Source organism: Leucoraja erinacea, chromosome 33, assembly GCF_028641065.1.
Source record: "Leucoraja erinacea ecotype New England chromosome 33, Leri_hhj_1, whole genome shotgun sequence".
Lineage (NCBI taxonomy): Eukaryota > Metazoa > Chordata > Chondrichthyes > Rajiformes > Rajidae > Leucoraja > Leucoraja erinaceus.
Genome location: NC_073409.1, coordinates 11,143,049 through 11,170,888, shown reverse-complemented (window position 1 = coordinate 11,170,888; position 27,840 = coordinate 11,143,049). Strand labels below are relative to the sequence as shown.

The window sequence follows — 27,840 nt, the reverse complement described above, 5'->3', positions numbered from 1 at the left end:
CAAGCTCACTATGGGAGTCTTCGCACTCTCACAACAGCACCTTATTGAGGGCTGTAAAACAATGCATCTCCCTCGATAGAGGAATGCGTTGTGGACCAGGGCTGGGCTGGTCCGGAAGAAGGGGACGTGGCTGAAGAAAAGCGGCAGTGTGCAGGGGGTGCAGAATCCTAAGGAGCTACTGGGAGTGATCACCAAAATTACGGATCAACAAAAAGTACCATTACAGACCAGGCTGGCGGCCAGCATCGACTACCTGTACTTCCATCCTCTGCAGGAACAGGCAACAAAATTACGCAGAAGTATAGGCCTCATGTGAACTTTACTTCGTTTTAAAAATGCCTGCAGCAAACAATGCGATCTGGGGGTACAGTGGGACTGGCACAAAAACCCAGGAGGTCAAACTACAGAAGATTTCAAAACTTCTGACAGCGGGCATATCATTGGTTGCTCGCCCAGACGATGGTACAGAGAAAAGCTCGACAATGAGATTAAAGCCGTCGGGCTCATAACAGCGTCATCAGCAACGACAGCACCCCTATGCAACCACCAGCAGGTATCAACACCAGGACGCTGGTGAAAGCATGAGGGCCGCACAGCACCACGAAGGTCCTTTCAGGCCAAGGCCCAGAGCGACCCTCATGGAAAACGTGCCAACCCCGCACTCCGGCGCCTCTTCCACAGAAGAGGCAGAAATTGAAGAAAGGGACGTACCACCGGCAACCAGGTATGTAGGTGGATCTGGTTCCTTCCAGAACATAAAGGTGTATGACCTGTACTAACGGTAATATATTACACTTGTTTTGGGAGACATGGAGGGATCATTGTCGATACCTAAAATTTAACTGGATGGGGCAACACTGGCAGGGTATAGCGTTGCCTAATGAACTAACTTCAGCCCCAAGACTTTTCACCAAGATATTAAAATGGGCCTTGGCAATATTAGAAACAAAAACATATTGTCAAGGCATATCTTGATGATATATCAATTGTGGGGAAAAAACCCTGATCTAGCTAAATCAGCAGTTTTAGCTACCAAACATAGGGTGAAACTCTGGGGTCATCTCCATCCAGATAAATCTAAGTCGACGGCATCCACAACTGGACTTTCTGGGATTTACAATTAACGTTATCCATATGTCTGTAACATTGCCAAAGAGTAAAGCAGACTTGGATAAACCTACAAAATAATTAATTACTAAAAACACTGGTGTTGGGTGCGTTTTATGGTCTAAAAGCCTACTGCTATCAATGCACCATTTGCATGTCCGCCTACGAATTGATAATATCACAGTGGTGGCATATATTAATCACATGGGAGAAAAGATCGATACCATGTGTCAATCTGGCCAATATATTTGGCTATGGTGTGTTAACATACATATTTGACTATCAGCAAACTTACCTACCAGGTAAGCTCAATACTGAGCCACATACCAGGTCATGAAAATTCAATGACAGCATCGAATGGCTGTTGGACCACAAAAAAGTTGCTGATATTACCAAATGAGGGACACCAGATATCGATCCATTTGCATCTAGACCCAATCACCAGTTACCAACATATGCCGCTTGTGAACCACACTTGGGGCAGCAGCAATGGACGTTACTCACTTAATGCGGAATAATTGTTTACAATGTTTTTCCCTCCTGCCTCATCAGTCGGATCCTAAGCAAAATCACATATGGACTCGACATCAAGTGGCTTGAAAGTACCTGATTGACCTACACAGCCATGGATCCCTGTGGTCTCGGACATAGTCTCTGAACCATAGTCCACCATGCTAGATCCGGGCTGGTGGACAGGACCATGAGCTTGATCACGGCAGCCTATCAAGAATCAACAAGGGCTGGTGTAGCGTATAATTCAGCGACAACCACCAACGTCCTGGGAATTCCTATCCAGCCTTCATGTAGATGAAGGACTGAGCTGCAGTACTATAATTATGCAGGAGTGCCCTGTCAGCTTGCTGATGGCAGGCGCCACGACAACTCTCCATGGGACCTCACCCTCTATTTGTCAAACTTATGAGGATTATTTTCAACACCAACCCTCCTAGAGGGAAGTACTCCCAGATCTGGGATGTCAGTGTTGTACTAACATTGCTAGGAGCACCAGCAATGTCCCTGTCCCTGGGGGGGGGGGGGGGGGGGGGGTAATGGCCTAATGGCCGGGTATCAGCACTAACCATCGCTAGATGACTCAGACAGGCTTGGGAGCTGCTGGGGTGGATACTGACATCTTAAGTTTCTATCCACATGGGCAACAGCAACACCGGCAGCTAGAGACAAGGAAGTGCCTATGGACCATATCCTGGCTACAGTAGGATGGTCAAGAGAAAGACCTTCCAATTCTTTATAATAAGCCAATAACCAAACCTGCGGTATTGCAGAATCAAGTTTGAATTCTGCAATATATTTAGCCCTAGGGAGGATTATTTTGTTAAAATAAATAGTTATTGCCTGAATTGGATGCATGTCTGAATACAATAACATACTTCCTCCCTTGAATTACTTTGGCAGTGAGTGAAGCATGGACTGTTCCACGGCTTGAAATCACAGAGCTTTAAAATCTTCACGTAGTCACTCACGTGACTCCGAAGTAAAATAGTAAGATTAAACGAGAACTTACCAGTTTGAAGTTTGATCTTTATTTTATGAGGAGTTACGATGAGGGATTACGTGCCCTCCGCTCCCGCCCTCAATTATAAAGGTCAACTGGCATCTTAGTTCTCCGTGTCTTTACTATGTTTACTTCAATTACTATTTTCTGTGATTCCACACCGCTGCTTTGAAGAATGTCGTGCACGCATGCTGGTGGGTTCTTCACGCAATCCCTCATCGTAACTCCTCATAAAATAAAGATCAAACTTCAAACTGGTAAGTTCTCGTTTAATCTTACTATTAAATCTGATAATGTGCACTTTAACCACATGTGATTTTTTTCTATTACAAATCCCAAATTGTGGAGTACAGAGGCAAATAAATAAATGATTGGTCTTTGTCTCAAACATTATGGAGGGCACTGTAGGTACTTTGGACTAATCCAAGCTGCAGTAAGATCTTGGAAGATGCATTCTGCATAAATGTAACACATTTGGGTTTTATTTATATCTCTTTGTTCATTACACAGGTAGCTTCCATGGTAGGAGTTCCTCTATTGCTAGGATACATTCCATGTCCATTGAAGCACCAATTACCAAGGTAGAATTAACTAGAAGTCAGTCCTGATGTAATTTATGCAATATCCAAGTTATTTTAAAGTGATTATATTGTATTTAACTTTTCATAAAATGGTATGAAACTGATAATCAGTAGAATGGAACACATGATGTGTATGCCGATTGCAGCTTTGCGTTATTGGTGGTAATCTGCTTGCCTATAACTCGGGGAGGTGAGTTGCCAATAGCGTATTGGGTGCTGAATGTAAATAGCATATTAATTGGTTGAAATGCTTCCAAGGGGCTAATCAGTTTATTACACTTCATTTTTAGGTAATGAATATAATAAATGTGGCGCAAGAGAACAGCTCTGACGCAGTAGCTGCATCTTTAGATCGTGTGCTGGATATTCTCCAAACTCCAGAATTATACTCTCCACGGCTTGGACGCAATGAAGATGATCCACACACCAGTGATCTGGTCGATGGCCTGATGTCAGTAAGTTCAACTTGAACAATATTCTTTAGAAATATTTTACAAAATTCTATCGAATAAAATTAACTTTTCAGTGCTTTTGCTGGACTGGAAAAGACTGCAGATGCTGAAATCTTGAGGAAACACCACTTGAACCCTGGGTCGGGCAGCATTTGTGGAGGCAAGGGGTGTAAATTGACATTTTGGGTCAAGATCCTTCATTGTGACTGAGAGGGAAGAGGAAAGTTTGCTAGGATATAACAGTACGGTAAAGAGGGGCAGGTGAAGAATTTTGCATATTTCCTAGCTACAGACGAGGTACCAGAAGACTAGAGGATGGTCAATACTTTTTCTCTATTTAAAAAGGGCAGAAGGGAGAGGCTGCTTCTAATACAGTTACAAAAGATTTTAAGATGCTGCTTAATCCGATTTACCAAGATCATTTCATGGCCCCTTTTTGCCCTTTCTCCTATATTCTCTATAACTTCAAAGAACTCGTTTGATATCAATTCTCTGTACCCGACATAGGTTTCCTCCTTTTCCCTGATCAAACTCCAACAGTCATTATTACCAAGATGCTGTGATGAATGATACTTTCCCATCTAGTAGCTGTTCCCAATCTACTTCCAGCAGGTCGTGTCTTAAACTATGAATATCCCCCTCCACAAGTTTAGGGCCCACCAAGTCGCTCACCATCTTGATTTGGAAATAATGCTCTGTTCCTTAATGTTGCCTGATCTAAATCCTGAATGGCACAGTGGCACTGGATTTAATCTTGACCTTTAATTCTCAGTGTGGAGTTTGCATGTTCTTCCTGAGACCGTGTGGGTTCTCCACATGCACCTGCTTCCAATCTCATCCCAAAGATGTGTCATTTGTTGGGCTAATTGCCTGAAATTACCCCTGACTCTAAATGAATCCATAGATGAACATTAGGGGAGGCTGGCTGGACTATGGTGCCGTCCTCACCTGGGTGCCATCTATGTTATGTTGTGTCGTGGACTTCTGTATTTGTGCTTTTTTTTGAAAGTTCGATTTTATTTTTAACAGTAATAAATGTGAGAATGAGGAAAATTCATTTCGTGCTTTTGAGAATTGACAATAAATTGACTACATACAATCTGTGCCGATTAAAGAGTAATATCAGAATGATTGCTTGGAATGATAGACTCTTGTGGTAAGGATCTCTTGTGGTCAGGGGAAGGACCTGGAGTGGTTTAAGATGGCTGCTCACGACCACGCCTACTCCACGATGTTTGGGGATCGGCGACAATTGCTCACCTTACAGTCACAGCTAGATTCTGTAAAATGAATAAGTAAATAAACAAAATATTGTAATTGGATTTGAAAACAAAAGTCTGGCTTGCTGTATCTAGAACCCAAGAGTCTCAACCTCTAAAAGGTGTCAGTCATGCAGGGCAGAGATGGGAAGATTTTTTTTCTTCTCCGAGGGTGATTAATTTTCTACACAAGAAGGCTGTGGAGGCAGAATTGCAGAATATCAAGCCAGATATCAGTTCTTAGTTACCAAAGAATATGGGATTACTGCAGGAAAATGATACTGAAGTAAAAGGTTAGCTGTGATCGGGTACAAGTCAATAATGGTCTACTTCTATTTCATATAAGAATCTTGGGAGCCTCTGGCGAGCAGTGGGAGTGCATCCAAAGGAGTTATCCCTTAGTGTGTGGTCATCTCTGCTGAGCTGTGCTGGCAGTCTATTGACTTCTGTGAGCTCTCATCTAGGACCATAATGTTCTGTGCACAATTTTGAAAGCAGGAGCCTACTTGTGTGAGAGAGTAACTTAATTAGTCAGGCTTCCTGATTTTCACTGCTGTGTGATGGTTTTTGTTGCCCACCCTATAATCGGGATAGTGAACTCTGCACGATAGAATAATGTGTAATCATTCAACCTTCAGTAAGTATCAGAAGGCTTGAGGCTGTGCACCATCTTTACCAGTGATGCTGCTGATATAGGTGTAGGTAAGGGGAGGAATAAATGAAACAAGATAGATGCTGCCTCAGTACAGGTTTAGTCTCTGACCAAATGTCGGTATACTTCTGAAACAAAATGGTTGACTCTTCAGTTTCTCTTTCACAAGGGTGAGAGCAGTGCATCACATCTCAGATCTGACACTACAAAATTTCCTTCTGAGTGCTGAGGAAGTACCATTTTGCATTGATCCATCTAACTTGAAATGGGGCTCCAGCCAAGCTTTCTGTGGTCTCGAGTTCTCAGATATTGCAGTCTTCTCTGAACTGCTTAATATTTTACCAAATGGGTAGAGATGTCGGCTATTTAGTGTTTCCATAATCTCTAGAAAACAAAGATGTGACAACTATGCTCAGGAATGAGCACTGAACCTGTTGATCTGGGTACCCATACTGACTGTTGACTGTCATTTGTCAAATGCTGAAACCACATTCAACAGGAATGCAACATTTTTGAGGTCTCATGTACAAAATTATTGAGTGATGTCATGACCATTGTAACTTTCCTCTCTTGGTGCCTGTAGGGTAGCTTGAGGACACTAGGTGGACGTATGAATGCCTTCAAAAGTAAGTTGGTCTAGTTTCATCTTTGTGAATTCCCTTATTGGTTTTGCAAGAGCTTTTCATTGCATTTATTACCAAGGATCTATAGATATTAATTTGGATGGGTTTGTTGTGATCACACATGTGCCGTCAGGGTAGGCAAGTTAGTCACTGCCTACCCTGACTAAAATAATAAAATGGTAATTATTAAATATAAATAGTAAAGGCATGGGAGAATAATGCCTATCGATCTCTTAGGTAGGCATAATTCTCCATGCCTTTCATCCGCAGTGCATGTAACACGCAAAGGTCTGTGCAGCTGATGTGCTGTCGACGCTGCTTCAAGCCGTCAATTTCCAGGGTACTGAAGGCAGCTGAAATTCTGCCTTTGCAGTACTGCGCATGCGCAGTGCAAGTTTCTTGGTGGGTTTTCCAAACATGGATTGCCATTATCTTAAGAGTATCTTAAGAAGCAAAGAGAGAAGAATGGAGTTTGTGTACAAATGATGTGGTAAGTAAATTTCTTGGTGCTATATGTTTTTAAATGCCATATTTCCTGGCAATGAAGACGCTATTTTTTTTTTACCCAAAAATAAGGCACGAAAATTTACATGCGTCTTGGAAGCCGAAGTTGGAAGGTTGTTAGCCAAGAAAGATAGACTTGGCTAGCCGTCAGTACAGCAACATCAAGAACGATGTTGTACTGAGGGATAGCCAAACCTATCCCTCATTGCTGGCAGCTGATGGGAAGCGGCTGTAAAAGGGCAGCGCCACTGAGGAGGGGAGAGTTCCTTTCACAGTGTGTGGGCAGTCTGGCCCGGGGTAAAGTTGTGGGGCGGGCAGGAGCGTTGAGAAGGAGGGGGTCGGTGATCATGCCAACAACTCACTTGCCGCAATGCTCCCCGCATTGTGGCCGGGGGGGAGAAGTAGCTCGGCTGGCTGCGAGCAGCCACCGGGACCGCACAGCGGAACCGGCCGCCACCTCAGCTCCTTCTGCCGGCCCTCGCTCACCTCTGGCAGTGCTCTAGTCTGAAAACCTCTCTCCTGCTGCGCGCCGGCCTCACTCATGTCAGCCGCTTCCTGCAAATCCTTAAATTCCGACAGCGCGATCAAGGGACCAATTGAGGTTACTCGGCTGTCGGAATTTAAGGATTTGCGGGAAGCAGCAGACAAGAGGGAAGCGGCGAGCGGCAGGTGAGAGATGTTCAGACGGAGAGCACTGCCAGAGGTGAGCGGGCCAGCAAAAGGCGCTGAGGTGGCGTCCAGTTCTGCTGTCCGGTCCCGAAACCACTCGCAACCACCCGAGATGCTTCCCTCCCCGGTCACAATGCGGTGGCTCCGCGCCCGGAGCACAGCGGCAGTGGTGAGAGTTACTGGCACGATCCCCGACCCCCTCCTTCTCAACGCTCCTGCCCTCCCCACAATTATACCCCTGGCCAGACTCTCCACACGCTGTGAAGGGAACTCTCCCCCCAATTGGTCCCTTGAACAAGTATTGTCATTCAATAAGATCACAACTGATTCAACTTGTCCCGGTGTGCTCCCATTTTTCCCACCATCTCTCCACCTGCTGTCACCCTCCACCCCGCACCCATTCAGAATGAAGGAGATTTGAAAGCCTTGGAAAAATTGCTTTCTTTATTTTTATTTTTTTGAGCATGAGAAATTCTATGTCCCACCAGCCTTCTTTCAAAATTTAGCAACTCAAAAAAGGGTGTGTTTTCATTGCCGGGAAATACGGTACTTTATTAAGAGATTTGGCTTTTGAAGACTTTATAAAAGTCGACTGACAGCTTACGGAGAGAACAATCTGCGCATGCGTGGTTTAAGATTTTTTAAAAGCCGACTGACTGCCTACCCTGAGTAATTACTCACGGCATGTGCCTGGTTGTGATAAAGGGACAATGGGACAAGGAGTGTACCTTCTAGTCTGTTTCACTCTTGTTAGATTATGACTGATATATAATTTAACTCCATTTACCGACACTTACTCAGTGTCGCTGGATGTTTTGGCCTAACTTATAAATCGTGGTCATTAGAATTTTAATTGACCCAGTGTCTGCAGGCTTTTGAGGTCATAAATCGTAAATTTCCACTACCTTATGTATGGCAAATGTCTTTGCATCTAAATGATGTAGCTAATTTTAAAAATGGGATTAGAGCAATGCTTCTTAATTTATCTTAATACTCAGTGAGATAAAGACCATAATTCCATTAATCTTTGATTATTTTTAACACAATAGCTTTTAATTGTTTGTCTATCTGGTCACCTAAGTCCCTGTGCATTTCGGGAGCTCTTCTCTCAGAACAGCTGGAAGCCATTTTGCTTCCTGAACGTATTCGTTAGATCATGGTTGAGCTACATATTAAACTCTATCTAATTTCTTCCATTACAAAGAATAGGGTTTTGGTAAAGTTCTTAACTTGCTGTAGCGTGGAATATAATGTAAAGAAGTATGTTCAAATTCCATTTGATTTCTGAAGTAGGGTCTCGACCTGAAATGTCACACATTCCTTCTTTCCAGAAATGCTGCCTGTCCTGCTGAGTTACTCCAGCAGTTTGTCCATCTTTGGTTTAAACCAGCATCTGCAGTTTCTTCATACACATATGATTTCGGTGTCTTTATTCCTAATTTGAATAACATTCACCATCAATAAAATATATTCATTTATTTTCCCTGAATCCAAATTGAAGTCCTTGCAGATTCAATATCAAACTCCCATGTCACGACTCCTTTGCACTGTCAATGTGCCTTGTAGCCTTTCTTCTTGATGTAAGCAACTTTGTACACTACCGAACCTGGCATGAGTCGTGTGAATGGAAAGAGGTGGAGTCAACATTTTTATGTCAAAAGCCCTTTGCCAGTTCTGATGAGAGGTCTTTAACTTGAAGTGTCAATTCTTTCCATGCATGTGGCTGAGCCACTAGCATTTTCTGCTTTTACTTGGGGTCTATAAACTTGAGTGAACAACCTTGCTGCATGTAGAGTTACCTGTGATGTTCTTTAGTTTATCAATTATTTTGTGGTTTCTTTTCTCCCAGATGCAAGCAACACTCAGTTGCAAATTTCTACCTTGACCATTGATACCCCTACAACGATAAGTGAATTGCTGGAAAATGAGGAGAGTTGGGATTTTGATATATTTAAATTGGAGGCTGCGACACAAAGAAGGTAAAATTAAAAAATTGAGAATGATAAGCAGATCAGTGAGGGAGTTTTGATGTCAAACATTCACATCAAAACAATCCAAGATCTACATCTGCTTGGTATAAGTCCTGAAATGAAACAGTTTGACGATGGGAGGCAGAGGGTAGTGGCAGAAGATGGTTTTCGATGGACATTTGTAACCATTGGATTACTCTTCTTTGCAATAAAAATGTAGGAGATGTGATTTGCAAGTTTACAGATGACACAAGAAATAGTGCTGTTGTGGATAATGGGGAAGGTTATCCAAGTCTACGGCACAATATAGATTGGTTGGTAAATTGGATAGAGCATGGCAGATAGAATTTAATCCTGACAAGTGCAATTTGATGAATTTTGGTTATCAAATAAGGATATGATTACAGTAAATGGCAGGTGTAGAACGGAGAGCACATAGTTTCCTAGAAGTGCTGACACAGGTAGAATGGTAGTGAAGAAGCAAATGGCGTGTTAATGGGCAGATGGAGCCAGATGGGGGAGAGAGGGGTGGCAATAGCAATGATTGCAGTCCTTGGGTCAAGAAGTCAAGAATCCAGTTGGACAATGGGTGCTGAGTCCTAGGTTCAACAGTCTGTAGATGAGGTTAGTTGCGATTATAGTGTTGAAGGTGGAGATTTGATCAATAAATAGGATTCTGATTTAGGTATCATAGTCAAGCAGCATGCAAACAAGCCCTTCTGCCCAACTCATCCAAGGCAACTATGATGCTTATCTAACTCCGTTCCAATTGCATACATTTAACCCATATCCCTCTAAACCATTCCTATCCATGTTATATTACGTTTGCCGGTCTTAGCCCATTCACTTGACCAATCGCTGTCTTGTAACCTTTTGGGTTTCCTACCTTATTGGACCACCTGCCTGTTCCTCCTGGTCAGTGTGATGGACACCCTGCACTCTATTCAGGAAGTATTCTTCCTCAAATGCACCACAATGACTTCAGATGCCACTGCAGCTCAGAAACCCAGCATACCAGCTGCTGTCACTGGAGGCCTCACTGTACACAGTGTGGTCACTGGAATTGACCCGGATTATCCAAGTGACATAGAATAAACAGGGCGTGAAGTTCCTAACCAGCAACCAGAAACACAAAGAGCATGGAAGTCTTCAATGTTTGAACAGAGTTGTTCCAAAACATGATTCACTCTTTCTTGGTGCGGAATATTTTCCATAATAATTCAGTGTAACATGGCTTAAAAGTTGGAAGCTGTGACATGAGGTAGGTAGAATGAAATTATCTGGATGGATATTGGGGTACATTCTTCCCCCCCCCCATGGGGTAAGTATGGTGTGAACCTCTGCTGCCTGCTGTGAATATCAGGCACTCAGTTACATCTTTGGTCAGATTAATGTTTAGCAGATGTATGGTGGTATTCCTCTTTCTGAAGGGTATTGAAATGATTATGGTCAAAGAGGCACTGGACATTCTGTCTAATTTTCTATCATCTTTTGATCTAGGCCTCTCGTCTATCTTGGGCTGAAAATATGCTCACGTTTTAGAGTCTGTGAATATTTGCGCTGTTCTGACACGACTTTTCGCTCTTGGATAAACCTTATTGAATCAAGTTACATCTCGTCAAATATGTATCACAACTCGACGCATGCTGCAGATGTGTTACATGCAACAGCTTATTTCCTTAGTAAGGAAAATGTTAAGGTGAGTTAATGTGCTTCCTATAAATGACATTCCTTTTTCGTTAAAGGCCTTTCACTGGTAAACTAGCTCAGCCTATGGTCATGATAGTTATTTTTAACACTTATCTTGTATTGTGGATGTTGCTTGAAAGGCCAACTTTTTCTCAATTCCTCACTCACCTGTGGGTGTCAACCTCTCCCCAGCTGCTCCTTTGCCTGGAGATGATCCTGCAATGTTTTTGGGGAATCCACTTTAGAAACTGGCTACAGGCAACCCTTGTGTTACAGCCATTTGTGTAACAGAAATGTGTCCTTTTGGAATTACCAAATCGTTACCCAAAAATTTGAGGAATAAAATTTATTCTTGTAGGGTTTATGTGAAGAAAAGTAGGAAAACACAAAATGTATTTTTTTCCAACTTTGTTTTTGACACATGCACAGAGAACACGGCTTCATGTTACAGAAAATCGCTGTATAGGCAATTTTCTAAAAATGTACCTCAATTTTTCCCTTCTCCCCCCCCCCCCCCCCTCTTAAGGATAAGGGGGAAATCCTTTAAAACCGAGATGAGGAGAACTTTTTTCACACAGAGAGTGGTGAATCTCTGGAACTCTCTGCCACAGAGGGTAGTTGAGGCCAGTTCATTGGCTATATTTAAGAGGGAGCTAGATGTGGCCCTTGTGGCCAAGGGGATCAGAGGGTATGGAGAGAAGGCAGGTACGGGATACTGAGTTGGATGATCAGCCATGATCATATTAAATGGCGGTGCAGGCTCTAAGGGCCGAATGGCCTACTCCTGCACCTAATTTCTATGTTTCTATGTTTCTATAATGCAAAGGTTGTCTGTATAAAGAGATTCTGTATATATGAAGCATACACTAAAAAATATTCTATTTAAAGTATTGCCCATTAATTGCAGCTGAATTGCAGAATTACTGCTGCAAAGGTTGTTTATTAACTGCTTGCATTATTGTGTTGTGGATGTCTTCAGGTTTTTACTATTGTTTCTATCTATTGCTGTGCAGCAAAGATTGGACCATACTGCTGAAGTAGCATCTATTATTTCTGCCATTGTCCATGATATTGATCATCCTGCCCGGACAAATGCTTTCCTGTGCAACGCAGGCACTGATCTGGCTGTCCTTTACAATGACATGGCTGTACTGGAGAGTCACCATGCAGCACTGACGTTCCAGCTGACAATTCGGAATGACAAATGTAATATCTTCAAGAACATGGAGAGGTGAGTGGATTGCACCCATGCAGGAAGGGGCTGGTTGCCTGCTACATCCAACGAATCGCACTGCAGTTCTCTCAAAAAAAGGTGTAAAATAGAACCGTGTAGCTGCACCTGCACATGAGGACCGACCGGGGAACTTTGGCAGTCAATGGAAGTGTTTTGAGGGCAGTTAGTATTGCGGTCGAGAAGGTGCTGAAGTTCCTAATGCGTATGAAGGTAGACAAATCTCCCAGGCTTGATCAGATATATCCAATTACACTGTGGGAAGCTAGAAAAGAAATTGCAGATGCTCAGCTGAGATTTTGGTTCATTAAATACAGTTGACGTGTCAGAAGACTGGAGGTTGACAAATGTTGTGCCTTCAAGGGTTGCAAGGAAAAGCCTGGGAACTGTGGGCCAGTGACGCTAATACCTGTGAGTTGGAAACTTACCATGGAGAGTATTCTGAGGGTAAGATATACATGTATTTAGATGGGCAAGGGCTGATTTGGAAGAGTTTTGTATGTGGGAGACTGTGACTCAAGAATCTGAGTTTTTTTGTAGATATAACCAAAAAGCTTGAGGGCAGAGCTCTAGATGTGTATATGGATTTTAGCAAGGCGTTTCACGGGGTTCTGCATGCCTGTCCTTGTAGCTGCTTAAATGACATATAGTCAATACTGGCAGCTAGTTTTGGTTCCAGGTTTTGGCCAGTTAGGTCTGGTTGTATGAATTGGGACACCATGTCCAGAAAATTTTCGTTTTCTTGCACCCCTCACACACTTGGTGTTTGTTCTGCAAACCCCTCTTCAGGGTCAGCCCAGAATTGACCCCCAGTACTCCCCTCTGACTAGGGAGAAGCTACTGCTGTAGGACTTACAAATTGCCCACAGTGACTACCCTCCATCTCCCGGAGCCTGTCACGATGGAGCATTTGCTCCATCAGCCGCTCCAATGCTCTCGGTCACTGGCCGCTCGCGGCTGCTGAAAGTCGGACTCATCGGAGTCAACGACTCTATCAGATTTTTGCTTTGCCTTACCGCCCAGCCGCGGTGTAGATCTGGCCGGTGCGGGGGCGAAGTCGGGCACAGCTGTTCGCATTACGGGCAATTCGTGTGCCGTTGGCCGCTGCTGGCTGCCCGCAACTCCGCAGTCCTCCCCCGCCAGCTTTGTCGCAGCCTTCTTATTTTTCTTTGTCCTGTCCATTGGCTCCACCTGTAACACAGTAAGTGGAACAAAAAAGAACGCAGAGTAATTCTTACCTGCAGTTCCCGGCTTTTAAATTCTGCCGCTGAGGGGGAACGTCGTTTCACCTGCATGACTGTTTCGCAATGCGTGTAGCGATATGAAATGCATGCGTCCTGGCGGGGTTCTTCACGTAGTCACTCACGTGACTCCGAAGTAAAATCTTTTTTTTTTTTTTAATATTTTATTTTATTAGAAGTAAGCACAGTCATATGGCACCAAAGTGCCTAATATATATTTTCATAATACATTTTATGTACACTTTTTTTTTTTTTTTTTGTTACATTGAAAAAAGATGAGAATAAGAAAAAGAAGTTAGATAGTAAAGGATAGAAAGATGTGAAATATATAGTGTGTGAAGAAAGAAAACGAGTAAATGAAGAAAGTTGAGAGAGAAAATAGTGAAAAGAAAAGGAGATCATTATTTATAATCTTGACCAACCCTCGTCCAGTCCTGAAACAGTTATTTTTTACAATTGTGTTGCACCATATGATTCCAAAAAAACGACGAATGGAGACCAACTCGTTATGAATTGGTCTGATTTATCCATTAGGAGGAATCGCATTTCCTCAAGATGAGCGGTGTCCAACATACTTGCAATCCACATTTTAAGCGTTGGTATTGATGTACCCTTCCAAAATTTAAGTATTAATTTTTTTGCTATTATTAAACCATAGTTAAGGAATAGATTTTGAGATGTGTTCAATTTATTCCCATCTTCCATTACACCAAATATAATCATTTCAGTATTAGGTTCCATTCTTGTCTTGAATAATTTTGTAAGTATTTCAAAAATATCATTCCAAAATCTATAAAGTTTTATGCAGGAAACTAAGGAGTGTGTTATAGTTGCCTTTTGGGCTAGACATTTATCACAAGTGGCGGATATATTTGGATAAAATTTGTTCAATCTTGTTTTTGAATAATATAATCTATGTACAATTTTAAATTGAATTAGATTATGTCGTACATTAATTGAACATTTGTGAATATATATCAGGTATTTTTCCCATTTAACCTTCGTAATTTTTATCATTAATTCCCGTTCCCACTCTTCTCTAAGTACCTCTGTCGATGGTAGGTCTATATTTAGAATATTATTATATAAATAGGATATTAATTTTTGTGAGTCAGCTTCAATATTCATTGCTTCTTCCAATAAGTCAGGAGTTACTTTTTGATATCCTTGTATATATTTTTTCACAAAGTCGCAAATCTGAAGATATTTAAAATATTGGTTGTTTTTCAATTTAAATTTTAATTGTAGTTGTTGGAATGATAGTAGGTTTCCCATTTCGTACATATCCCTGATCCTTCTAATTCCGAGACTTTCCCATTGGTTATATGTCTTATCAATAAGAGATGGTTTAAATAAAGGGTTGTTCGCTATTGGCATTAACAGTGATAGATTTCTTAATTTTAAAGATAATTTTATTTGTTTCCAAATTCTTATTGTACCATATATAATTGGGTTCTTCTTATATATTGTGTTATTCAGTTTTTTGGGGGAAAAGAGGATCATTCCTATATTACAAGGATGGCAATCCTCCTTCTCCATTTTTATCCATTCTGTCTGTTGGGTAGAACTATCCAACCAATAAATCATATTCTTAATATGCACTGCCCAGTAATAATACATAAAATTCGGAAATGAAAGTCCCCCGACCTCTTTTGGTTTACATAAGTGTTTTTTTGTGATTCTATGTGATTTATAGTCCCAAATATAATTTGTAATGTTAGAGTCTAATTTAAAATATATATATTTTGGTATATATACCGGTAAAGACTGAAATAGGTATAGTAATTGTGGTAGGAAGATCATTTTTATTGCATTTATTCTACCTAATAATGACAAGGGAAGTGTTTTCCAAAATTTAATCAGTGTATTAAGTTTATTTAATAAAGGTATGAAATTAGCTTTGAATAATGCTTTATATTTTCTAGTAATCTGAATACCCAAATATTTAAATTTTTCTGTTGCGATTTTAAAGGGGAACTTCAATAAGTGTGTAGGTTCTTGAGGTTTTAATGTCATGATTTTGCTTTTGTTCCAGTTTATTCTATATCCAGAAAAAGACCCAAATTCCTCTATTAAGTTTAATAAATTTGGTATGCTCGTTTGTGACTTTGTAATATATAAAAGTATATCGTCTGCATATAATGAGATTTTATTCTTTGAGTCCCTGGTATTATAGCCCTGAATATTCGGATGAATTCTTATACTTTCAGCCAGGGGTTCTATCATAAGGGCAAATAGCAGGGGTGATAGTGCACATCCCTGCCTATTACCCCTTGTTAGTTGAAATTTTTGAGATAACATGTTATTAGTTAAAATTCTTGCCATCGGTTTATCATATAATAATTTTACCCATGTTATTAAATTCTCTCCCATATTAAATTTTTGTAGTACTTTATATAAGTATTGCCACTCTACCTGATCAAATGCTTTCTCTGCATCCAAAGAAATAATTGATATATCTTCTTTCTCTACTTCATGCGAATACATTATATTAAACAGGCGTCTCAGATTATTAAATGAGTATCTTTTAGGTATAAACCCCGTTTGATCAGGGTTCATCAATTTACTAATATATTTGCTTAATCTTCTTGCTAAAATCTTTGCTAATATTTTCTGATCTGTATTTAAAAGTGATATAGCTCTGTACGAGCCCAGATCTTCTAAATCTTTATCTTTTTTTGGAATAAGCGTAATACAGGTGCACAACCTTTTATCCGGCGTTCCGGAAACCGAAAAACTCCGAAAACCGGCCATTTTTTTTCCAGATGTCGTCTGCGCACCAAAGCTCGCGTTTGCCGCCAAACTTGACCCGAAACAACCAACGGTCAACCCAGGTCTGTACCACTGTAGCGGCTGCCTCCTCCCCGGAGACCGGGAGACGCTTAAACATCTGTAAATCATTGCTTAAATGTTAGTCAGTTAGTTTGGAGGGCTTTTATGTGAAGGGAGGGGTGAAGGCGTAAACTTTAATTCTTAGTCCCCTACCTGGTCGGAGAGGCGGGGAGCGGTCAATGCCTTACCGGGTAGCCGTGCAGTAAGCTCCGCAGCGCTGTGGCCGGTCAGGCTGCGGGTGGCGCCGGTTGTAGCTCCGACCCCGGCAACTCTACCCCTGGCTGCGAGGCGCTCCAAATCCAGCGCGGCCCGCGGCCGGACACCACAGCTCCGAGAATGTTGGGAGTCGGCGGCGTCGCAGCGCTGGGACACCAACTGGGAGCGGGCAATGCCTTTACCGGGTCGCCGTGCGGCAAGCTCCGGAGCGCTGTGGCCGCCGACTCCCCAACATTTGCGGAGCGTCGCTGGATTTGGAGCCGCGCAGCCAGGGGTAGAGTTGCCGGGGTCGGAGCTCCAACCGGCGCAGCCCGCGGCCGGACGGAGCCCCCAGCTCCGCGAGGTTGGGAGTCGCCGACCAGGTAGGGACTAAGAATTAAAGTTTCCCCCTTCCCCCTTCACCCCTACTCTACCACCACCACATAAAATCCCTCCAAACTAACTGACTAATATTTATGCAATGATTCTCCGGGGAGGAGGCAGCTGCTCCAGACTTTTCAAGCCGCCCGCGCTACCTACCTAATCTACGCTAAAAATCTTCCATTCGGAAATCCGAAAATGTCCGAAATCCGACAAGTGTCTGGTCCCAAGGCTTTCGGATAAAAGGTTGTGCACCTGTAGTTGATTCTGTTAGTGTTTCAGGTAGTTTGTTTTCTTTAAAAGCATGGGAGTATAAATTAACTAAATAAGGGGTCGTTATCTCCTGAAATTTTTTTATAAAATTCATTATTAAAACCATCTGGTCCCGGTGTCTTACCATTTTTCAGCGATTTTATTGTTTCACCTATTTCTTTGATTGTAATTTGAGCTCCTAGTTCCTCTTGTTCCAAAAGGTCCAGTATTGGAAGATTACAGTCATCTAGAATTTTTTTTATTTTACTATCTTCTATTTTAATTTTAGATATATATAAGTTTTGGTAAAATTGGGCAAATCTATTATTAATATCTTTAGGTAGTATTAGTAATTCACCTTTCTCTGATTTAATTTTGGTTATAGTATTTTCCTTTTCTTGTTTTTTTCAATTGGCGAGCTAAAAGCTTATGTGGTTTGTCACCAAACTCAAAATGTTCCTGTTTTGTAATTTGGAATAGTCTTATTACTCTTGCCGATAAAATTCGATTAAGTTTAAATTTCAGTAATACTATCTTATTGTGTTTATCTGTCGTGGAATCTTTGGCATTATCCAACTCTAACTGTCTGATTTCTTGTTCTAACAACAATTGTTCTGTCTTATTCTTTTTATTTTGAAAACTTTGATATGAAATTATAATTCCTCTCATAAATGCCTTAAAAGTTTCCCATAATAAAGAAGGCGAAGTACCTGGTATATCATTTGTATCGAAAAAAAGTTTCATTTGTTGTTTTAAATATTGATAGCCTTGCACGTCATTTAAAATATGTGTATTAAACCTCCAAAAAATGTTTTTACCCGGCATTCCCTCAAATTTTACTGAAAATGTCAACGGAGAGTGATCTGAGATACTACTAATGTGGTATGTTGGGTTGTTTGTATATAGCATTAATTTCATATCCACTAAAAAAGAATCAATTCTTGAATAAGTTTTATGCACCGGAGAGTAAAACGAGTATTCCCTTCCAACTGGATCAGCAGATCTCCATACATCTATTATATTAGTATTTTTTATATATGTATTTAGAAGTTCGCTAGTTTTAGATTTTAAATTACTCTTCTTTTGTTTTGATGATTTATCTAGATATGAATCTAAAACACAGTTAAAGTCCCCCCCCTATTATCACATTTTGGTAATTAAACTGATATTATGTCAATAATTTTATCAAAAAATTGGGGGTTATCAAAATTCGGAGCATAAATATTTATCAAAGTTAGTGGGGTTGCATAAATTTCACCCGAGACTATAATATACCTTCCCTCTTTATCTGATATAGTATTCTTTAATTTAAAAGGAATACCTTTCATAATAAGAATAGCTGTACCCCTAGATTTAGAAGTAAATGAGGAGTAGTATGTTTGGCCTATCCAATTCGCCTTTAATCTTATTTGTGTTTGTTGTTTCATGTGTGTCTCCTATAAAAACATTATGTCGCTTTTCAACGATTTTAGTTGGGCAAAAATTTTACCCCTCTTAATTGGTTCGTTGGCACCCCTTATATTCCAACTACAAAATGTAATTCCTCCATTCTTTATTTGTCTATCGTCTTGCATTGTAATCAGGGTAATATTCCTGAATCATATGGTGCAACCAAATACCTCAGAATTTTAGGACTTGGGTGGTCATCCCGGTTTATTAGATTTATATTGCATCTCCTTCTTGTAAAGTGCCTTAGAAAAAGAAAAAGAGAATGTGATATACAATTACTTTCAAAAAAATTAAACAGATAAAAATCTTGATTGTGCTTTTAAAAAAAAAGGTGCTATTAAGGTATCTAAGGGAAGATACCTTAAGGACGAATAGCCATCAATGATGGCAAAAAATGTATAGACCTCCGTGATGTTGTTATACATTGAGCTCCTCCCCCTTGGTGAATCCTCATAAAAAGTTACATACCGTTTCATATTTTGTCTGTTCTTATATGAGTTTATCAAACCAGCGCCAGTGACAGCCGAGAGAAAAAACAAAAAATAAAAAAAATTATCAGGAAGAGACATACAGAGTAAAAAAAACCCAAAACAAATATAGAACACAACATATACACGATTATATAAGTATATATGTTCTTCCAATTTATCCAATCTTAATCTAATCTAAACTTTTCAATATATATCCCCCCGGGATTCTTACATAATATCCCATTCTATAACTACCATACATCATACAAGCCGGTACCAAAGGGTTAACTACCGTACAAGCAGGTGCCAAGGGGTTAAACTTTGAGCTTTTCATCCAAGGTTGAATATAACCAAGCTCTCTGAATAACACATTCCAACGAGATAAGCTTTTTAATTGTCTGGTTAGCTCGGCCATTTTAATCAGTTCAAAACTCTGTAAAAAGTTCAATCTTCTTCTTTGTCGACAGCTTGCCCCGATGTTTTCTTAATGATGTCCTCTGCATACTTTAAAGCTTTTCCGGGCTCTGCAAATGAGCGTTCAACGCCGTTATAAGATACCTTCATTTTTCCGGGAAAGTAAATTCCATATCTTACTCCCGGGACATCCCTCAACGTGTGTCTTGCCAGTGTAAACAATCTCATTTTCTGGACTACCTCAGGAGAGTAATTGCGAAATATTCGTACATTATCCCCATGGTATGTCAGCTTCTTGCCATGAGTGATCTTTTTCAATATAAATTCCACTGAAGAGATGTCACGGAATTTCACGATTATCTGTCTTGAATAATTTTTTCCTCTTGCAACATACCCAACTCGGTTAGCGACGTCTATTCTTGGTTCTTCTGACAGTTCAAAGACATCTTTGAGTAAATCTGTAACAAAAGTACATGCTTGAGATTCATTACCCTCTCGTCCTTCCTTTACTCCGAGAATCCTCAAGTTATATCTCCGAGATCTTGATTCCAGGTCCAGAGTACTTAACATTAAAAAAAAAAACACAAAATGTAGTAATGAAGTGAAGTGGGATTGGTGGGAACCCTAATATCAGCATAGCGTGAGGAATGTTCTTGGAGCCTTTGAGACAGACAAGCCCTTTGGCCTAACTCGTCCAAGGTAAGAAATTGGGAAAAAAAGGTTTCACTCAAACCTCCCCATCCCCCATTAAAACAAACTGGAGAACATTTACTCAAACTTTTAACATGCACTAAAAATAAAAAGACGCTGCTAATCGTGCGGCACCCCTGGTGAAATGCAGCAACACATCCTCTACCCGCAACGTCTTGCTTCCATTACTGGTGCACTTGTGGTAATGTTTTCTTTCTCCACCTCGAGATTTAGGATGGGCAATAAAAACAGGGGCACCCTTTTCCTATAAACTCATAAAACGTAAAAGCCAATCTTCTTATCATGGGCATACTCTCTGTCTGCTTCAGTGCTGAAAAGTTACCCGTTGTCACCTTTGGTATCAGTGTGTTTTTATTACACTTCTGTGAGGCAACTTGGAATGTTGTGCCAAGTCCAGTTTATACTAAATTGGGAACAATGTTTTGGCAGGAGCGATTACAGAGTCCTCCGAAAATATATCATTGACATGATCCTTGCCACGGAGATGACAAAACACTTTGAACATGTCAACAAATTTATGAACTGCATCGTTAAGCCTTTGTCTGGATTTGATGATAGTGCAATTACGGTAAGCATGGTGTGAACCTCTGCTGCCTGCTGTGGTGGTATTCCACTTTATAAAGGGTATTTAAATTATTAGAATCTAAAGAGTCACTGTAATATAATGGCAAAATAAAAGTTGAAAACTAAATGCATTATTGATTTCAGACAAATTTAGTGATGAATTCTGGATAAGTAATTTTTAATTTGTTGCAGTGAATGCAAACATTGAAAAGACATTTGGACAGGTACATGGATAGGAAAGGTTTAGAGGGATATTGGTCATCGACTTGACATTGACTTTCTCCTTCTTGTTTTTATCAAAGCTAGATTTTGTCAGTGCCTCTTTCAGTGTAGACCTGTTGTTGCCATTGTTACCTGGAGCTTTCTGAGATGCCTTCTCTGAAGTAGAGACTGGACTCGGCCTCAGTGAGAGACATATTCTAGGTCAAACTGATATGATCTCCTTTCTTGAGCAGCGTGATGAGCTGGATTCTATGTGGCTAATCCTGTCAGTGGAGCAGGCTTATGTTATGGTTTTAAACAGCAGCCCTACGATTGGGTTCAAGGTCAGGCCAGTTTTGTTGAGAGCTAATGACAAATTGCCAGTGATTCGGCTTCCCAGACCCATGCATATCCTAAAAGGAGCTTGCAATTCCACCGTGTGGCATCTGCTGCTTGGGGACTGCACTATCTCACTCCGTGATATTCAATATTTATGTAAGGGCTCCATTTTTCATAATCTAAATGTTGTGATGACATTTTAACCACACACCTAGTCCATAGGCCATTGGATTCTCATAGTCTAAGAAGGAAACTTGCCATGCTTGCATTGTTTTTTCTATGTTCTTTCTCTCTAGTTGCACTCATTCACCCATTGACCTGTTTACCTTGCTTGCAACTTACACTTTAATTTAGTTTAGAGATACAGTGCAGAAACAGGCGGATCGACCAGCGATCCCCACACATTAACACTAACCTGGGGTCAAGGAAGGAGTGTTCACATCACGGTCCTGATTCCACCTATCTTTCCACCACGAAGCACAAGACGCCATTGTATGCAGATGCCGAGAAGTGTGTTCAGCACTGGCTGAACAATTTCTAATCTTGTGATGTGGACTCTACCTACACACACGAGCGACAATTTACACCTGTAAGTCTTTGGAATGTGGGAGGAAACCGAAGATCTTTGAGGAAACCCACGCGGTCACGGAGAGAACGTATAAACTCCGTACAGACAGCACCCGTAGTTAGGATCGAACCCGGGTCCACTGGCGCTGCAACGCAGCAACTCTAATGCTGCGCCACCATGCCAGCCTTCACAGTTAACTTATTTAAAACATGGGCCCCTGGATAGCGGGATGGGAAGAGATGAAAGGCCAGGTGTTGCATCACCTATAGTTGCCAGGGAAGTGGTGTATGAAACAAGGTGGTTGGTGGGACCAAGTGTGGACCAGGGAGTCGTAAAGGGAACCTTCTTGCCAGTTGCTGAAAGGGAAGGTGTGGTGGAATCTCTTTGAAGGTGGCAGTAATTGCAGATATGGTCTCGCTTTCTAACTGTTCCCTTTCACTCATTGACCAAATAACCTTGTTTGCACCCTGGTTTTAATCTATCAGAGATTCTCCTCCCCCCACCCTTCCTGTTACTTAAATGGCTCTTTTTCTCTCCTTCCCGATTCTGACCAAAGGGTCTTGAACCTAAAACATGACTCATGTTTCTCATCCCGCTAATACGATCTGACTCGCTGAGTATTTCCTGCATTTTATTATGTTTTAGATTTGCAGTGTCAGTTTTCTTTTGATTTTGATTTCCATTTACAAGATGGCACTGAATGATGGATTGCTCAGTGATGCTAACATCCGAGGAATGACCTTGGTCTACATTCAGTTTCACATGATGCAATAGTGGGTAAATTGAAGAACCCCTTCCCATGCTGTAATGGTTATAGCTACTTTCCCAACCCCGGTATGAAGCACAGAGCTTAGGTTAAACATGGGAGGAGATTTTGCAATGAACATTGTGGGCCTATATTGCTGCACTCTTCAGGCACTAATCAATAGTTTGTTCTGGTAATGGAAACACTGTTCACTGAGCCAGTTCATCCACAGAGAACAAGTATGTCTAAATGCCTGGAGCAGGCTGACTCTTCATCACCAGCAGCTCAAAAGCATTCAAATAATGTGGCTGCATGTCAGCTGGTGAAGAAAACTGCATTCAGTTTCTTTGCAGTAGATGATCGCATGCAACGAGAGACAGTAGTCCAGTGAACTGAATCTGCTCTTTCCCAAACGATGTAAGTGTTTCTCTCCTACGAGTCATGTCTTGTCTTGGTACTTGCCGTCCTGGTCAGTTCTTGCACCAACTGTACGTCTAGTGCCAAACACCATCCCATGAATTGCCAGCTAACCTGCAAGTTGGGCATATAACCGGCCAAACATCGTGGCATGTGGTGTATGCGGGTGGATGTGTGGTGTTCCTGACCTGAATTTAGTGGTTGTAGAAACTCTTCATAATTAATTCCTCCTTCCATGCAGTGCATTTTTGTTTCCCAGCTGGGATTTTGTTGTTAGATAGTAATTCTAGTCATTTCAAGCATGGTTGAAATTGGAACTGAGCTGCTGATTTTCGGAAGCTGGTGGAATCTTTCTCTCCTCAAAGACGTGCCTTTGGGTTGGGTGGAGGAACTGGCAGTCTTGCAGTGGGGGGGGGGGGGGGGGGGGGGCAGCAAGCCTGGGACAGGGCATGTGGTACAGTGATGAGGAAGGCTCCTCCAGAACCTGCTGACAGGAGGGTGAAGGATTTTATCAACATATGCACTTGGGACCTCTGTTCACCTTCAGTCCAGCTATGGGAGGTGTGCAGCATGTGGCTCTCACACGAGCCCTTGTTTTGCTTGGCGTTTACAGTAAACCTTTGTTTTCCTTTGCAGGTTGGCCCCAGCAGTAATAATATATCCAGATCTTCCAACTCTCTTGAGAACCGAACTCTGATCATGCGTATGTTAATTAAATGTGCTGATGTCTCCAATCCCTGCAGACCACTGAAGCTGTATATTGAGTGGGCACATCGTATTTCAGAGGAGTACGCTGATCAGGTGTGGGAGTGAAATTTTAATTTAATGCTTTCCCTGTTTTTTTGTAGTGAACTGAGAATAGTAGCAGTTTTGGCAAGTACAAATTTTAATCATAAAATAATATCAGGTTCCTTTTAAAACTTCTCTTCCTGAACTCTCCTTCCCCTCCACAAATGGCACACCTGCATCCCACGATTCAGCATCTTCAACTCTTCCTATCAGAGTTCTGTCATCTGATCCTGTTTGACATCTCTTGTTGGCCAAATCTTTTACCTCTGCTAAGCAATCACATGTATTGGAGGAGAATCAGGTGCTAACCTTCAAATCCTCTCCACTGCTCGTCAAGATCTTGGCTGATCCTAGCGTAACCTTAATCCTGTGTTCCCTGCTCCAGTGATCTTGCATCCTGTTGTTTATCATCGTCTACTATAATATTCAGAGACTTTGCTTTCATCATCCTTTGAGGAGATATCCAAAGACTTCCACTTTGTCTCAATCTCAGTGCTTTAAGCAGTGACGACGAGTTTTGATTCTCCCACAAGAAATGTGCTTTGAACACTGTATGTTGGTGCCCATCAGAACTTGCATGTTTCAACCAAGTTGCCTGTCACTCCATTGGACACAAGATTAACCTTCCAATCCACTTATTCCAATCATCACTCAAGTAAACCTTCTCCAAACTATGTCCAATACAAGAAAATCCAGATTACAGGTGTAGACTCGCCAGTGTCCTTTATAATGAGGCATAACCTTTCTACTTTGTATTTAATTGCCCTTACAATGATCCATAACATTGTTAGATTTCCTAATTCGTGATGTACCTTCTTGATTTTTACAAGTGTTCTAAGACCCCTCGATCCCTCTTCAACCCAGAATTCTGCAGACTCTGGCCCATTTAGAATACATTATTTTATTTTTCCTGCCAAAATGAACAATATCTTAAGGCACCTTGAAGTAAGTGATTTTTAAAAGATTGCAGGTCAAAAGCTTTTCGTTGTTTCATTTGCTTTTTTCTGGTCCTTTAAAAAATGAAAATTAAGAAGGCCTATGACCAGGACATCAAGGAAATGATTCAAAACTGATCTGACAAATTGCACAATGCATGTAGAAATATGGGAATTTTGTGGACTCGGCTGTTCTTATTTTCCATTCCTGTGCCTGTGGGGAACAAGTTGAGAGAAAGCCCCTCTATTTTGTTTGAAAACAAGATTCCTGTCAAGAAGACAACATTCCTGTTAGGGAAGCAGCTGCCTCATCGAATGACCAGACAGATTTATTCCAACTAATTACTGGAAATAGAAGTAGAAATCCTGTGACTAACAAAGGATGTCTTTACAAACCAGATCGCCTGATCTCACTTGCAGGTGTTGCCTTGTCTTGCCTTGAGAGGATATATTACCCCAGTCCAGTGCAATCCTTTATCACATGCCACCTGAGGTGTGCTAGATAGTATATTCACATGGCCATGTTTCATTTTTGTTCCTCCAACTTCCCTGCTCCAAGTACCAAACTCCTATATAGAAAACTTGTGGGCCAGGGCACATTCCAACCAATTGGTGAACTCATTAATGCTGTGCATATTGCGTAGTATTCTTTCACACACTAGATATTATAGATTAGTTAATCCTTAATCCTTTGTTCAATGGTCTGGTCTCTCTTTCACAGACTGACGACGAGAAAGAAAAAGGCCTCCCTGTGGTAATGCCTCTGTTTGACAGAAAGAACTGCGACATCCCCAAGAGTCAGATCTCTTTCATTGATTATTTTATAACAGATATGCTCAGTTCCTGGGATGGTAAGTATCTGCATATTTCCAGAACAGACTTTACTGTATTTCATCTAATTATGTAATCATTTGCAAGCTGTATTTGACCATTCAATTTGAAGCCTTTGCAAACCTTTTGTTCTCATTTCATCCCCTTGTTTCCTTTGACTTCCATCCTCTTTCAAAACACTGTTAGTTGCAGGGATTCCATTATGAGATGACCACCTAGACAAGATGGGATAAAAACCTCATCTTCGTGACAACTTCTCACCAACTGATGCATTTAGACATTGAGAGTATGGTGGAGTCAAACAATGGCATGGGAGTATACTGTGCCTTGCACTGTACAAAGATTGGTGTTCAGTGAATCTATTTCCCGCCTGTAGGTGCATGTGTGCAGTCAAGCAGTAACTGGACTTGTGTCACAGGCTCTTCTTGCCACTACCTGCTGTTAAAGCACATGACACATCACATAGCTATCAACATGAGATGAGCAACAGGCCAAGCCAGCTAATGCTGGTGTCACCACCACTCCATGTCCACAACTCATCCAATCGCCAATTTCATTTCACTCGTTTCCCAAGTGCGTTGATGCACGTTGGATGTGTTTCTGCCAGATGGGTAGGACCTTCACCCCATCCCACACTCCACTGTTTGGCTGAAGCTGTGCCTCTTTATTCAATCTTCCATTTATTAGTTGTGATGTATATGTAAATGCCAGTGCCCCTTTAATATAAAGGGCTGTGCCTCGTGATCGAGAGCAGGTGACCTTGAAGAAGTATCCGTGGGTTGGGCGGAATAAATCAGGTAATTTAAGGGAAGGGGGAGAATTGTAATTAAAGTAATGGGGGAGATGTGCTGTATATGTAAATGCCAGTGCCCCTTTAATATAAAGGGCCGTGCCTCGTGATCGAGAGCAGGTGACATTGGAGAAGTGTCCATGGGTGGGGCGGAATAAATCATACTTACAAGATGTCGGACGTGTTTTCCTTCTGCTTGTGCTAGTCACACCAGGGCCTTACGTGGTCTCAAACGTTACATTAGTGATCACCGAGAACTTTTGGTGCCTGCTTTGGGATGTCTCCAAGTGGCAGTGTACTCTCTGCAGCCTCTTCATCTTAGGTTAACACTGAGCTGTTTATTGTACATACCTAGCTTTGTCCTGGCCATCACTGCCTGACCTTGTCTCTCTCTGCCTGCAGAGTTTGCTGACCTGCCTAACCTGATAAAACACCTAGAGAAGAACTTTGAATACTGGAAAAAACTGAGTGAAAATAACTGACTATTTCCATCCTCCTGTCAGCAGTGACTAGGCCATGAGTTGTCATTCTGCTCTGACTTGTCCAGAATGATCCTCCTAGAGAGACTGGGATAGCAGGGATGCACACTCCTACTCAGCTGTGATTCTTACTGTGGATTAGCACTCATCCTGCGCCAGTGTCAAGTTGTCAAGCAAGAATGAAGAAATCAAACCAACTGCTGCAGAAATATGCTGCACAATTGTCAAAGCTCAGTCTGACTGTCTCACCTCCTTCCTGTGCTAGCTACCTCTGGTCTTGTCACAACCCATTGGGTCAAAGGTTGTCTCATCACCTGCACTAAACAAGACTGTGCCACTGAGGAATGCAAAATGTCGTCGGAGACCTAGATGTGTAGGGACCCGTATCCTGCTTGTTTTTCGGATCGTAGGAAGAAGCACTCCCTCATTTCTGAGCACTACTGATAACAGTTTATAGTTTGTAAAAAGTATATATATATGAACCTCGGGATAAATGTTTTAAAGGAAACTTTTCCAATGTGATCATTAACTATTATGATTTAGATAATCTTTATTTATTTTGTTAGATGTTTAATATTTTCTATGAATTTATATAACTAAAGAGCCAAAGCATTCTATCAAATAACATAAATTGACAAGATTTTGATGCAGACCTCGTATTTTCCCCAATGGATCTGCAGAATATCAAAGCAGCAGCCTTTTCATGGCGCGGTGTAGGAAGATCTGTGCTAAGCTGTCGGTTAGTATCAGTATTGTGCTTGAAACTCAAACATTTCCAAGCATTGATACGGTTACCTTTGGAAATAGTTGAGGCAGCGACTATCCCAACATTTAAGAAACAGTTAGGCTGGTACATGAACAGGACAGGTTTGTAGGGATATGGACCAAACGCGGGCCAGTGAGACTAGTGTAGCTGGGACATGTTGGCTGGTGTGGGCAAGTTGGGCTGCAGTTAGATGGTATCATTCTATGACCTTTTTCCTCTTA

General features: G+C 41.4%; 1 protein-coding gene across 6 annotated transcripts in view; it reads left to right on the top strand.

Annotated features, from left to right (window-relative positions):
- pde8a (phosphodiesterase 8A) overlaps positions 1 to 27,397 on the top strand; it is a 74,084-nt gene extending 46,687 nt beyond the window's left edge. For 2 of the 6 annotated variants that reach the window (XM_055661293.1, XM_055661295.1), the window contains exons 12-21: positions 3,131 to 3,201; positions 3,492 to 3,656; positions 6,148 to 6,190; positions 9,210 to 9,339; positions 10,831 to 11,029; positions 12,033 to 12,250; positions 20,625 to 20,763; positions 23,666 to 23,830; positions 25,475 to 25,604; positions 26,777 to 27,397. In XM_055661293.1, coding sequence (XP_055517268.1) covers positions 3,131 to 3,201; positions 3,492 to 3,656; positions 6,148 to 6,190; positions 9,210 to 9,339; positions 10,831 to 11,029; positions 12,033 to 12,250; positions 20,625 to 20,763; positions 23,666 to 23,830; positions 25,475 to 25,604; positions 26,777 to 26,856 — 1,340 coding nt within the window. In that variant the 3' untranslated portion in view covers positions 26,857 to 27,397. Of the gene's footprint in view, positions 1 to 3,130; positions 3,202 to 3,491; positions 3,657 to 6,147; positions 6,191 to 9,209; positions 9,340 to 10,830; positions 11,030 to 12,032; positions 12,251 to 16,179; positions 16,326 to 20,624; positions 20,764 to 23,665; positions 23,831 to 25,474; positions 25,605 to 26,776 lie in introns of those variants that run through there. The other 4 variants (XM_055661294.1, XM_055661292.1, XR_008726107.1 and 1 more) reach the window with 3 other exon arrangements.
- The last annotated feature ends 443 nt before the right edge of the window (positions 27,398 to 27,840 follow it).